General features: G+C 34.9%; 1 protein-coding gene across 2 annotated transcripts; it reads left to right on the plus strand.

The window, feature by feature from the left end:
- The first annotated feature begins 330 nt into the window (after window positions 1-330).
- Window positions 331-14,958, plus strand: LOC125864448 (DEAD-box ATP-dependent RNA helicase 8-like). Of its 2 annotated transcripts, none has more exons than XM_049544457.1 (10): window positions 331-853; window positions 2,729-2,789; window positions 6,749-6,983; window positions 7,637-7,875; window positions 8,314-8,565; window positions 8,642-8,822; window positions 9,412-9,500; window positions 9,582-9,655; window positions 9,738-9,865; window positions 14,643-14,958. In XM_049544457.1, exons 1-9 carry the CDS (start codon window positions 588-590, stop codon window positions 9,814-9,816), a joined length of 1,476 nt encoding a protein of 491 aa, XP_049400414.1. In that variant the 5' UTR covers window positions 331-587; the 3' UTR covers window positions 9,817-9,865; window positions 14,643-14,958. The 2 variants fall into 2 exon arrangements, with proteins under 2 accessions (XP_049400414.1, XP_049400415.1); XM_049544458.1 differs by having other exon boundaries at window positions 9,738-9,848.
- Window positions 14,959-15,333: the final 375 nt, after the last annotated feature.

The raw sequence follows: 15,333 nt of genomic DNA on the forward strand, positions 1-15,333 counted from the left end.
ATTAAAGTGGAGTACCTAATATGCTCAACTAGCTATCAACACTGGTAATAATTTAATAGTAGTTCAACCATAATCTTTTATTTTAAATTAGCCACTATATGCTCTCTCTACTACAACCTCCCCATCTTAGCAAAATAAAAATAAAAATTGTGTTTTGATTATATTATTATAATTAATATAAATAAATAATAAGGTTCGATTTGTATTTTACTTTTAATTGGAAGGACTATTTTGCAATATAAAAAGTATAGATCCCACACGAAACACCCAAATATTCAGCCCGTTCCATAGAAAGGTCAAAGTAAACTGACCTCTCTGCAATTTTAACAAATCTGTTTTGCGCCCTAAGGCCCACCGTTTCTGCAATCATTTCTCTTATTTTCTTCGCAAGATCAAAATTCTCTAAAATTTCTTCGAATTCGCCAAAAATTCTTCACAATTTCTTCAAATTTGGTAGAATTTTGTTGTTTGTACATTTTTGTTTAATCGAATTTTAGGCTGTAGAATACTTTTGTGGACGGTTTTTGTTGCTCCAATTAGTATATTCTTTAGGGTTTTTGTTTTGAGATCCCGTTTATTTATTGGTTATGAATCCGAGAGGAAGATATCCACCGCCGGGAATGGGCGGCGGCGGTGGAGGCGGCGGCCGGGGTGGCGGACACATGTACCCTAACGCTAACCCTAATTTTCAATCGAGAAATCCACAGCAGTATGTGCAGAGAGGTCCGGTGAACCAGCAGCAGCTGTTTCAGAACCAACAGACACAGCAATGGCTCAGAAGGAACCAGTTGGCATCTGATTCTACTGTTGATGAGGTTGAAAAGACGGTACAATCTGAAGCAGTTGACCAAAGGTAGTTTTTTTTGCTATTGTTCGGATTCATTCGAGATGTTTAAGCTTGTCAGTGCAGAGTACTACAGCTCTTACCCATTATACTTATCTGAAGGGTGTGGAGTTGGTAAAAATATGTGGAGCAGGCACAGTTCAAGCAGTGAAACAGCCTCTTGCAGAAATTCTGCAGGTTAAGGCTACATACCATAGATCCTTGTGGTTCTGCCCTTCTCCGGACCTGCGCATAGCTATGCTGGAGCTTCGGTTCACCGAGCTGTCCCTTTTTTATGTATAAAGTTAGGAAGCACACCTACTCCCGCTCGCTGCATATGGAGAATATCTATTAGGAGTAGTTTAAATTTAGGTTGAATTTGACTTCTCTTTGAAACACATGGATGTCATCGTCAAGTTTAGGTTGATTAGTTCGTGATTGGATTGATATCTTTCTACCAAATTAAATTAAGAGTAGTTGTTCATACCAAAACAGTATACAAATTTGAATTTTTGAATTGTTGATAATAGCGGGAGATTAGTTGAACTAACGATTTAGTGGGTGTCGTCATTAAAATTAATTTTGCTTAATTTTTTTTATGTAGTTTAGTTTTGGGTCATTTATAAGGCTGCATTGTTGGAAATTTATAACTGGTTGGAAATATTTCAGTGTTTCTATTGTTTGCTAAGTGGGAACAGGCAAATCCCAAACACATGTTTGGAGAAGTCAAAGTGATCTATATATAACAGTGGACATGCATACTGACATATTGAGTGTTTTGATTGACTTAGTTTAAGTAGCTTTTGGCTTTTAAACACTGTTTTATTTTTGGATGTGTTTGGGTAAGACAAAAAGTGCTTTTAAGCACCGCTGAAAAAGTATAAAACTAAGCAAACAGCCAAAAGTTGGGTATTCCCAATTTATGACTTTTAGCTTTTAGCTACTTAAAAAGAAGCCAATCCAAACACGCCATAGTATTTATGTGTGCCGCCTAAAACCTTGTTGTTGGGATCAATTATGAGCTCTAGTAAATGAGTTTATGATGAACGTAAGATCAATCTATTTCCAGGTTAAGATATGCTTGGTCCATGAGTACATACATTCACCAAGATCAATATTGAGTGAGTTAATGTTTGATGGCTTCACTCAAGTTAGCCAATTCTTAAGTTTTAATACATTTCTCGCCTTAAAGACTACTTCATTAGTTGACACTTTAGGATGCAAATGTGATGAGACCGGGCGGTATAAGACTAGCAATATTGAAAGTTTCAGGTTTAGTTTTCATGGACAAAATGCTTTAGCTAGTCATATGGTGTTGGAACTGCTTTTTCGTGAATGTTGTTTCATAAATTTTATACTGCTTGTTTAAATGCAACAAATTAAAGCATGGTAATACAAGAGATTTCAATGTTCAGATCCTCCTAACTCCCTAATTTTAAGGCCAATATGTCTATGTATCTTGTGAATTGTGGGACAATCGAGGAACATATGGTCACTATATTACAAAAATAGAGAGAGATGGTCATGAATCTTGATATGATTCCTGGAAAAAACAAGGGGGATGGGGCAGAGGGGGAGTCTTGTGCGGTCCACTCATATGATACAAGTTATTAATGCTGAGCCTTAACGGGCGGCCTTACACCAAGGGACGTCTTCACTTTTGAGGGAACTTAGCTTCCGTACGCTGTATAGTTCTGATTATTAGCTTCAACTAGAATATCTTAAGAAATAATGTTATCTTCCCTCAAAGTTTAACTATATAATACTTTAGGTCTATAGTGTTTGGAAGGTCACTTGGGGTTATATGTCTTTCATAAGTCTTGTTTATCTTATTAATTATGTTGTTGAACATATTTAAAACGAAATCGGGAGAGAGCTAAATCTTCTCTTTTTCCTCTTCTCTAGTTCACAAGACTGGAAGGCGAGGTTGAAGATACCACCAGCGGATACTAGATACAGGACAGAGGTAAACCTTGCATTTGTCAACTCTTTATGCAGTTGGTTGAATTTATCTTGATTTATTCTCTTGAAGATGGCACTGTCAAGGCCAAGGTCTTTATTGTTCTTCTTAGACATCATGTTTTTCATTTTTTCTCTTTTGTTACTCAAACTGAATGTACTTTGCCTTTTTCATAAACTAGTTTAGTGTACATGTGTCTTGTGTCAACCAATAAGGTTACATACGCAAGAAGAACAAGATTCTTAAAAAGCAGCAATTAACGTGAAAATAAATATTATATTTTCTTGAATGGTATAAATAAATATTATATACCAAAAATAGATATACGTGCATTGTATGTTTACCCAATATCATAAACAAAATCTTAAAAAGTTACTACATTAATATTGTATTACTCTTTTGGAGTCATAAAATAAAAGTATACAAAGCAATTACATGATATATATTTTTAAAAAATTATTTGATATTTTGACTTAAATATAATGTGTTTATTTAAGAATCTTTTTGTAAGGATAGTAATTCAAATCATTGGATCTTGATAATTAAATAGTGGATTGTAATTTTTTTATAATTTATTAGATATTTTGACTTAAATATAATGTGTTCATTTAAGAATCTTTTCGCAAGGATGTTAATTCAAATCATTGGATCTTAATAATTAAATAGTGTATTGTAAAATTTTCAAATTTTCTTTCGGGAAAAGTTGTATTGTGTCTTGATAACTTTAGAGTTGCTCCACAACATGTGTTCAACCCAAGAACCCTAGTTAAGAAGAATCGCCTCGAAAATCCAACTAACTAAAGAACCAAAAAGAAAAGAAAAGAAAAGAAGCATAATCTTAATCAAATATACAAAGAAGCAAAAAATAATTGATATTGGATTAAGGCCTCATTTGATTGCACTTAATAAATGTCTTAGTTTTAATCATTCAAATCTCAATCATTAAGTCTATTTGTTTTCAAGGTTTGAAGATAGATCCAATTCCATCCACAAAGTTAAATGGAATTGTATAGAATCTCTACTTTTTTGGTGTAAACAACTCTGTATAGATGATATAGATCAGATTATAGATTTGATAGAAATCTGTAATTATCCCTTTTTGGAGGTAGCCAACATACCCTTAATGCTGAAGAGTTCAACCTTACCAGTTTCAAATTAAAAAAAAAATCTTAATCACTAAGTGCATTTGTTTTTCTTATTTTACAATCACATAATGAACTGAATAATTAAGATCTATAACAAAGTCTTAATAATATTAAGATGTCTATTTAAGATTTTGTACAAAGATGCCAATTCACCGCTACTCCATCTACTTTCACGCATCACCCACAACCACCACCACTGTCAATCACCAAAATCATTTGACATCACCATTAGCCATCATTTGCAATCATCACCACCAATCATTATTACATCCACTAATCACTATTGATAATTACCATTTACCATCATTAGTCAACATTATATATTGCTAACCGCCATTAGTTATCAGTATCATTCCACTGCTAATTATTCAAAACAATGCATATATCATAAAAAAAGAACATATATAATCAAATGAATGTGAAATGTTAACATGATATACTTGCAACAGGATGCATATTAGAAAAGGGGCGACCTCAAGTCATCAATTGCTCTTCAATACTATATCGTTTGCCATTAAAATGGCTCAAGATTAGGGAAGATTCGAACATAATTCCTTGATGTGTCATTCCTTGATTGGGGAAGTTGCGCGGACTCTTCATTTTTGCTGCCGCACCCGTGTTGACACGAGACGGGTGCGGGATACGTGTGGGATTCGGTCAGCCCACATTGGATACTTTGATCAGAGTCCTTTGGCAAATTTTGGGGAAAATTGAGATTTTGATAGAAGATAAGATAGATTTATGACATGAGAAATGACATACCTTAAATTTATAGTCCCTTCGTCTCCCTTTTTAGCTTTTCCTGTTGGTCAATATTTGTTTTTTCAAGCCAAACGGAGAGAAACTAAGAATTCAAGCGGTTGTGTTCTGCCTTTCGGTAGGCAGTAGCAGCGATCTGTAAGGAGAGTTGGTGGCAGACCTTGAATGACTTTCTTTTTCTTTTTTGAGGGGGAGAACCAGAGAGCGTGAAAGAACTTGGGGGTCTTTCAAAATTTAGAATATTGCTATATCTCTATTTTATAATTTTGGATTGTTTAGCCGAATCCCAACACCCGTATCCATACCTGGATCTGTACCCCTGGATCTTAAAATTTAGATTTTGCCGAATTCAACCCTTGGATTCGCGTCCGCGTCGGGCACCCGAGTCCAAGCAACTTAGTTTTTAGTAGTAATTAACACATTCTTTTGATGAAGAAAAAGAATATATAAAGCATNTTGGATTGTTTAGCCGAATCCCAACACCTGTATCCATACCTGGATCTGTACCCCTGGATCTTAAAATTTAGATTTTGCCGAATTCAACCCTTGGATTCGCGTCCGCGTCGGGCACCCGAGTCCAAGCAACTTAGTTTTTAGTAGTAATTAACACATTCTTTTGATGAAGAAAAAGAATATATTGGTTTGAGATAAAACTTAAAAGTATCCAAGTTGAATTTGCATAATTAATTTGAGACATCCCAAAAAGTCTACATCAATTTTGATTCTAATTTTAGTTGGACAAATAATGTTTAGCTTATTGGAATTCTTTCTTTGTATGGTATTTGACTATTTGTGATTAATTCCCCTTTTCATATATTTTAGGAGTCTTTTTTAATTCTCCTTTTCATATATTAATTCTGACTTCCCACATCTCCAAACTTCAAACTTCAAACACCTTTTATTTACTTAATTATTTGTTCAACACTACCCCTCACGTACAGGTTTGATTCTTTTCTTTTTCTATGAGTCAAGCACGTGAAATTTCCTTATGGTGATAGGGGTGGTGAGACTTGAACCTAGGACCTCTCCCTGCTCTAATACCATGTTGAGTTATGTGACGATCTAATCTAAAAGTTAGTTTTAAATGAGATAGTCACACTTCAATAATTTACTTATGAGGTTTTTCCTTTGTTTGTGCTGTCTTATTTTTTCTGCATGGTGTCTTTGAACTAAACTATCTCCATCTTTACGCGCTGTAATAGTGTTCCTGAAAATCTGTTAAGTGCCCTGTGCAAAGAGTTTGGACATTGATTAAGAGTGAAAATGGAGACTTTTAAGTGGAATAGCAATAACAAGTTGCTTCTGGAGAGTTGTGGGAAGTCAGAAATTTTCTTTTTCGAATGTCATGCAATTTTTGCTCTTTCTTGAGGTGTTGTGCAAGGATTATTCATGTCATGTAATATGTAGCAGTTAATATTTTGGGGATTATGATTCTGCAATATTAATTTTATATATTCTTTTAACTCTAACGGGCCATTTGATTCCAAGACACAAGTTATTCACGGATTAGTAATTTAAAGTTAACAATATGAGGATTAATTTATTAGTAAAGGAAAGATACAAATTTGAAGTGACTAGGATATTTTTGTTATTTTAATCCATGCATTATTAATGCTCGTATTCTTATTTCACATTCAATCCCACATAAAATATAACTTATTCAAGTTCTATTAAAGGAGTATAATGCTAACGAACATTGTAATATGCTATGTTAAATTTTATAAATAGATTATTTATCTGTACTTCACCAACCAAACCATGTCTACACAATGGCGGTTGTTATAACAAGGTTAATTATTTTTAAACACAGTCAACTCAAGTGGTCATTAAGTTAATGTGAAATCAGTAATACCTAACCTAGGTCTGCATGTCTTGCTTTGAATCTCATGTTCATTAGGTTGGTTTGTTTATCAATTTTGGTTTCATTCTATGATGATGATGATAGTAAAAATATTTTGTAGGAAAACATTTTCCATTGTTCTGCATGCATGAGCTGCATTTGTACCTTTGCTTCCTTGCCTCCTTTGGACTTAACTTGGATACTGTCTATTTTCCTGGTAGGATGTGACAGCGACCAAGGGAAATGAATTTGAAGACTATTTTCTTAAGCGTGAATTGCTTATGGGAATTTATGAAAAGGGTTTTGAAAGACCATCTCCAATCCAGGAAGAGAGTATCCCAATTGCTCTTACTGGGAGTGATATTTTGGCTAGGGCCAAAAATGGAACAGGGAAAACTGCTGCCTTCTGCATTCCGGCATTGGAAAAAATTGACCAGGACGTCAATGCCATTCAAGGTTCTGACAAGAAATTCATAGTCATTTTTTGAAGCCTTTATTTGTTCTAGTACATGTCATATTGTTTACTATGAATTCAGCCGGCAATCGGCTCTTTTTGGCCCCTAATTTCTTATCTTTATAATGGGATTGCAATATAGCCATGTGTAAACCTTGTGTGCATCGTCTAAAAAATAAATTTAGTACATTGTGGCACACTGAATAATTTCGTAAAGGAACTTGCAAAGCTTGTAACAATAAACATGCAGAAGTTCTCTTTTTATACGATTATTTTGAACATACATAAATGCCAACATCTGAATTAATCATGAAAAATACTTTTACGTTATGAAGAGCTTGAGTTAAACCTAGTTAAGCCCAAGTCGCTGTTGAGGTCAGCATTTATTGAGCTCAGGCTGGTTTGTTTGATGATGAAGCTGAAGTTCATACCTTTACAAATTGGCTTGGCAATGACTTTAGAGTTTTAGATGGCAATTTGAAATTGTCAGTTGGTTGCACATTGAATTGGCTCATGAAAGTTGTTATTTACGCTGGAGCATTTTTGATGGTGTGTGTACCGAAAGAAATCCACTTTATTGTTTTCTATAGAAATGAGATTTGGTTCACTCAGTTTTAGCTTGTGTTTTACTGTTGTCTGTTGTCTCTTAATGCAGTTGTTATCCTTGTTCCTACGCGAGAATTGGCTCTTCAAACATCTCAAGTTTGCAAAGAACTTGGGAAGCACTTAAAAATTGAAGTCATGGTTACCACTGGGGGGACCAGCTTGAAGGATGATATAATGCGACTCTATCAACCGGTTCATTTACTAGTTGGAACCCCTGGAAGAATACTCGACCTTGCGAGAAAGGGAATATGTGTTTTGAAAGATTGTTCCATGCTTGTCATGGATGAGGTAATTCATCTCCCCCAATTATTTGATCGGATCTGTATGCACTGTATTTTCTTGAAAGAATATAGAGAAGACTAAAATAATGATGTGCTTATAAAATAATTGTTTGTGTGCTTTACTCGGTATAGAGTACTTTTCATGCGCGGCTGCTTATTTTTTAGAGAAAGGTCTGTTCAACATAAGATCTCTGGCATGCAAAGAATGTAGCATAAGCTGGTTCAATATGGCTTTATCCCAAAAATAGAGAAGAACTTATACGGCTATGATATTTGCTTCAAACTTACAAGTTATTACCTTTTCAAAATGAACACACCTAAGGACTGTTTCCCATATGGTATCTTTCTATATATTGCCCATTCAAAAGAAAATGTAATCTTTCTGTTTCGAGTGAAAACACTGTACATGACTAATTCTATCTGTGTGCATACTTATGTCCTTCAGGCTGATAAGCTTCTTTCTCCGGAGTTTCAACCTTCCATCGTGCAGCTGATTCGTTTCTTGCCAGCAAATCGTCAAGTTTTAATGTTCTCTGCTACATTCCCTGTCACAGTCAAGGACTTTAAAGAAAGATATCTGCAGAAGCCATATGTTATCAACCTTATGGATGAACTTACTCTCAAGGGTATAACACAATTTTATGCCTTTGTAGAGGAAAGGCAGAAGCTTCATTGCCTCAACACTTTATTCTCAAAGGTCAGTACCTAACACAACTAAGCTTGGATGTTTTAAAGTTTGCTGCAATTCATAAATTCTAAAACTCCTTTTACAGCTTCAAATCAACCAATCAATTATCTTTTGCAACTCTGTAAACCGTGTGGAACTGCTTGCCAAGAAGATCACAGAGTTAGGCTTTTCATGCTTCTACATCCATGCAAAGATGCTTCAAGATCATAGGAACAGAGTATTTCATGACTTCCGTAATGGTGCCTGCAGGAACCTTGTTTGTACTGGTATGATACGTGGCATCTTCTTGAAACTACTAGTACTCATACTTGCTATTCCGTTCTGTTGTTATTGCTGGTTTTCGAGGGGCAGATTGTCATCTAAGTTGATGGGTGAATTTGCTCTTTGTTAATTATGGTTGTTGTGTAATGTATTTGCATATGTGGGTGCCTCTGTATAATGGGTTACATGTGTGGGGGGCTCTTTGATTTCCAAAAACTAATCCAGGGAAGTCAACTGAGAATGTTTGTGCGAGGAACTTCCAATTTTAGCTTCACAGTTGCGTCGTATCTTCATTATGCTTGGTGTTTTTCAATTCACTGTAATATTGTTGTCTATGTACATGTGGAATTTCTGCAATCTACTCTGACCTGTTTGATGAAATATTCTGATTTGACTATTGTATGATGATCTTGTCCTTCTGCCTGTTCTTAGATGATGATTCTGGCTTGATAACAAATTATTCACACCCGATTTCCTTTGGGTCATCTTTTTCCCATGTAGATAACTAAGTACTTCTTGTAATTATATTGTGTGATGTTTAATTCATTTTCTTGGTCGATTGAGCAACCTTTTATTCTTTTATGTTGGGTGCAGATCTGTTTACTAGAGGGATAGATATTCAAGCAGTCAATGTTGTTATAAATTTTGATTTCCCGAAGAACTCAGAGACATATTTACACAGGGTATACATTACAAATCTTTGCCCAGTGAATCATCTGTCTATATCTATACCTGCTATTTTCTTATTACATATATTTTTGCAGGTTGGGCGTTCAGGGAGATTTGGGCATCTTGGTTTAGCTGTGAACCTGATTACTTATGAGGATCGCTTCAACCTGTATGCATATAATATCTCTATTTTTCCATAGAAGTTCATTTAGTTTATGTACTTGGTAATAATATGGGATTGTCTCTCACAGGTATAGAATTGAACAAGAACTAGGAACAGAGATCAAGCAAATTCCTCCGCACATAGATCAGGCTATATATTGCCTTTGATCAGTTAGCTGCTCGGTTGTGGTGCACCAATGGTGAGTCTTTTGTACAGGTATGCAGTTGTTAGAGTTCTAAGATGAGCTACCTGAGAATCTTATCTTTTTGTATGCAGATTTAAGTGCAGTCCTATAAATTGATATATCTTCTCAATGTGACAATTACTGATTATTGTTTCCACTTTATTTTTACTTGCATCTTGCCGGGGGTTTATTATTTATTTCATCACCCCACCTCGTGGGCGTGAGGGAGTATGAGCAAGGGTTCCAACATTATGGACAAGTGTGGGTAAAAGGTTGTAATCCTGTCACATTAGCGTCCGAGTGTGGTGTAAAATATGGAAAGGAGTCCACCTCTGATGGTTATGGGTAACAAAGCTAGCTCTGCCATATCTGGGCCTGGATGTGGTGCAAAATAAGAAAGGGTTCCTGCATCATGGACAAATTTGGTAAAAAGGATTGTCCAAGAGAGTCAAATTGAGGCAGTTAACTGGAACATAGGCATTTTGATAGGAAACTCGAATTAATTAATGGATAGATATTCTTTAAAGGAGAAGAGTTGATATTGCATGCTTTCTGGAAACTAAATGGAAAGGGCAAAAAGGCTAGAGAGATTGGTAACACGAGTGATAAATTATGGTATTGTTAGATAAGATAAAATTAGGAATAGAGGTATTGTAGAACCAAGACTTGAGAATAAAGTTGTAGATGTAAATCGAGTTGGAGATATGATAATTGTGTTGGTGTTTCTTGGGGAAGGTGACAATCAATGCCATTAGTTCTATGCTCCCCAAAAGGGATTAGATGCAGAAGCTGAAACTAAATTTGGGGGGGGGGGGATATGAACACATTGTTCAAGGGATTTCAGGATACCAGCAAATCTTTATTGGGGGAGATCTAAATGGACTTGTAGGTAAAGATAGGGATTGCTTTGGCCGAGTATATGAGGGTATGGTTATGATATTAGAAATGACGAATGTAAAGCTGTTCTAGAGTTCATTTTAGCTGTAATTTACACATCATTTGTTTATCTTTATTTGTATTTATACTATTTATAGAAGTGAGAAACCCTAAAAGATGAAGACCAAAATACTTTACTAATATTTATTTTGTATTTTAATAATAATTAAATGGAAAACTGAAAAATATTACTCTATCCGATCCAATTTATATAACACTCTTTCCTTTTTAGTTGGTCCCAAAGAGAACATCACCTTTTTATAGTTGGTAACAATTCAACTTTAAACTTTCCATTTCAAGTTTCAAAAGACTTCCTTTCCTTTTTAAACTCCGTGCCCCATCAAACACCTTCACATAAATTGGGACGGAAGAGTAGTAATTTGTATTACATCTTCTCTAAATAATTGTCTCCTTTATTAGTGACAATTTTTTTTTAAAAAAACAATTTGGCTGCTAGAAAAGAACTTTCAAACCTTTTATTGAAAGGACACAACTCTTTGCTTAATTATTTTATAAATATGTTTTTTAAGTGTGGTTTTAATGGTTGGGATTATGAACTAATAAATTAGTGCTAGTTTTTGAAGGAATAATTCATTCTTGTCCACAAATTGGATTGAATATTGAAAGTTAAACATAATGGAGAGAATAAAAATGCTACACAGAACAAGTTTTTGATAAGAAATGGACTAAATAGTCAATAGGCATTATTAAGTCCTTGCCGAGGGCCTGTGCACCCCCGGGATTAGTCGGGGCTCAAAGAGACTCGGACACCCGGTGCAAATAAAAAAAAAAAAANTTATGAACTAATAAATTAGTGCTAGTATTTGAAGGAATAATTCATTCTTGTCCACAAATTGGATTGGATATTGAAAATTAAACATAACGGAGAAAATAAAAATGCTACACAGAACAAGTTTTTGATAAGAAATGGACTAAATAGTCACTAGGCATTATTAAGTCATGTTTATTTTATTTTCATAAGACGAGCATATTCAATTTCATATTGCAAAAGCCACATTCATACTCTTGAAAATTGTGACTTTTGTAAACTGTAATTTTTGCGACCCTTTGTTATTTATATGCAAGATACAAAAGGGTTTTGTATCTTACGACTCAACATAAACTATTGGTAATGGATTTGAGAGATTAAGAGAAAGTGGAAGAGAACTAAAGAGGGTTTTGTATGACCTTCTGAGGATCAAATGGGGTAGCTTGACTCTTGTCAAAGCTCAGGAGATTGGGGAGAAGTTGTTGGCCATGAGGGCTTGGGGGGAGTACTAAGGATGCAAGCTGTATGCAGGATAGGACAGTGAATTGCATTATGGAGGTAGCTAGAGAGGTGTTGGGGATTTCGAGGGGATTGATAGTCAAGTGGAGTGGTACAATTATTTACTATCTATGTAATTTCCAATTTGATATCCTAGATTATCCCTCTCTTAAAGACACATGTTAGCTTTAGCTAATGTGTATCATTATGTAGCTGCTTCTGATTTCCTATATTATTTAATATTTTGTTTTGACTGTTGATAATGTTTCCCTACAAATACTCTGTTTGACTTTTATTATATAATCTTTGAATAAATAATTTTAGAAAATAGTGGTAAGGTCTGCGTATACTCTACCCTCCATAGACCCCACATAGTGGGATTTCGCTGGAGTATGTTGTTGTATGGAATTTCCATATTAATTTTGTTTTATTTTGATTTTTGATTTTGGGATTGGAGCATCATAAGAATAAGAAAATATTATTTCAAATGGTGCAAAGTTTATTGACCTGTAATATCTATGGGCCCTCGCTCTACAAATACTCTTCTTTACACTGCCTTTTCTTTGTTTTAACTACCAATTTGTTTTCAACGACATAAGTTTAAAAAGAAAAAATGATCTGCAAAATGTGTTAAATAGTTGTTCCAATTGAACAATCTCAATATTTGCTATTTTTCAGGACAAGTTTTGTGAGAATTCTTGATAATATAAATAGTGAAGGGCCAAACTTATCCCTCTGACCTAATGGATTTGTTTTAAGAATATCCATCAACATTTTTTTTTTGAGTATCAGTCCCCAATCACCCACAATGCCGCTAAAAACTAACAGACCTCTGTACACTCAAATATAGTGGCTTACATGGCAGTGTGTGAACGGTTCAGATGTAACCCATAAATAAATTTTATTACCCGACCTATATTATATATTGGTCTGATTAAACCCATGTAGCTTCCATTTTAGTTTCTTCTGACTAGAGTGCTTCAATTCTTCTTCTCAAAGTCCTTGTTCATCCCTCTTCTTAATCCATTTCTTCTATAAGTTCAAAGCTAGATACAAGTGCATGATTTTGCAAGTAAAAAGGTTTATTAGGCTCTTGGCTTTAAGGACATATAGGAGTTGTGATACCATCAGAACATCTTTTAATCCTCTTATTCCAGATACACCAAAAAATACAAGCAGGCATCATTTGCCTAGATATTCATGATGGATTTTCCAATTCTCCATGAACACCAACACTCATATGCTTCCTTTACATTACTAGGCATGATCCATGCCACTCTAAAAAGTGAGAAGAACATGCTCCAGATATCAGTTGTAACTTCCTGATGAAGTAAGGAGATTTCTGGCACACTCTCAATCCATCTGATTACCTAGAAAGGTATTTTGTGTTAAACATGCTATTAGATATTCTAGATATGGTGTTTTACTAGGACAAGCCAATCAGGATTAAGCTAGCAGATGCCTTCTTTTTTTGAGATGGCAACAGACTATATAGCACCAATAGATGCAGTAAACCATATTTAAAAGAGATCAAAAACTTTCAAAAAGGCTATAATATACTATACAATTTTAAACTTGCCAATTCCAAAAAAAATATATACTATACAATTTTAAAAAGATTCCAAAATCTCCAAAATAGATTCAGTGTCCGAAGAAAATTCTTCTTTACATAAAAAATAAAACAACAAAAGTGATTTCATCTTGATCTTCTAGATTGAGCTATTGGTCTCTTCAAAGCATCTCAGATTTCTCCATCTCGACAGTCCACCAAATACAGGATGGTATCATTTTCCATCTGCTTTTCTGCCAAGGCTAACCTTCTCCCCTGTTCCAACATTTCAGTAAATCCGGAGAGTGATTTGGCATTACCCATGAAATCCCTTTCATACATAGATAGATATTCCAAATTTGTACTGTCACATTACAGTGTAGGAGTAGTGACAATTAGTTTCAGGTTCCTTGCCACAACGATTGCATGTGGAACACTCTTTATTAGATTTTCTTGGGTTAAATAAACTTATTTCACCACCAACCAAACAAAACAAGCCACTTTGTCTATGACTCTTGACATTTCAGATATTCTTCCATGGCCATTCCTCTGTCATATTGGGAGCTCCATTCAGCAAACACAACAATCTCTAACTTTGTTAAATCCCTTTAGCATTTCCCAGCAACCACAACATGTCTTCACTTTGCTCCAAACCCATTCTCTTCTGCATAAAACTAACATATAGATTCCTGCTTAACTTATGTTGGTATTAGTATGCGGAAAAGAACATTGGAACCAAATATTGTATTAAACAATGCCATGTTTTATGTGGAGGGGTTAGGTAAAACCAAATATTTTGACAATATTGAATTTTATTTGGTGATTATTCTTTCCACTAGTCCCAACGTAACAGCACCTAACATTTTCTTCTCAAATGCCCATAAATTGGAAAAGCCTGAAATAAAGACATCATCCAATGTGCCATAATATGTTTATGCTGCTTTATGAAAAAAAACAATTTGTTGTGCTGACAGCCCCTTTCTTTCACCCAGAATAAGGGCAGGGCAAAAAAGGCAAACACGTGGAATATTTATTTGAGCCATTTTTTTCCTTGCAGAAATCTCATGTTGAAGTTCTGCAACACTGAGATACTGAGAGAATGGATGACTTGGCTGTTTCATGGTTGCTGAGATAACTGAGTTCATCTTTAGATCTAGTGATGAGTTTTAAGTTAATCCTAAAAGAATTTAGCAGTACATACTGACAATGGATAGGTCCAGTCAGAGACTGGCCGTTGGTGAGTCCCCTGGTTTATGTAGTATTTGGCATTTGTCGCTGTTTCCTTTTCGCTGTATGTTTGTTGGATAAGCTGTACAAGGTTATACTCTATGGTATTTGGATCTATATTCATCTGCGGCATATGGTAATGTGGGCGTTGGTCATGGGAGAAGTGATACCTAAAGATGTCACCCAACATGTTAAGTGACGGAGTAGTCATTTTCGTGCACTTATATCAGATGTTCAACCACTGTCTCGGTATGTGTGTAGCATGTGTACCAGAAACATAGTACTCCTTTCAGCTTTTATAGCTTTTCTCCTGTTATGTTAGCGTTTGGAATGATGAAGCAGGTTATGTCTGCTTGGAATGTAGTCAATTTGGCTGAATGTGAAGAGTATGGTTTTTAATTTTATCTATTTCCGGATTTGAATAATTGAATCTTTTTTGTCTTGCCTCTATCTAAGTTGTAGTTTGTAAAGTTTTCCATTTGTGGTAGAAGAAGATCCATTATTACCCCCTCTACTATATG

Source organism: Solanum stenotomum, chromosome 5, assembly GCF_019186545.1.
Source record: "Solanum stenotomum isolate F172 chromosome 5, ASM1918654v1, whole genome shotgun sequence".
NCBI classification, from domain to species: domain Eukaryota; kingdom Viridiplantae; phylum Streptophyta; class Magnoliopsida; order Solanales; family Solanaceae; genus Solanum; species Solanum stenotomum.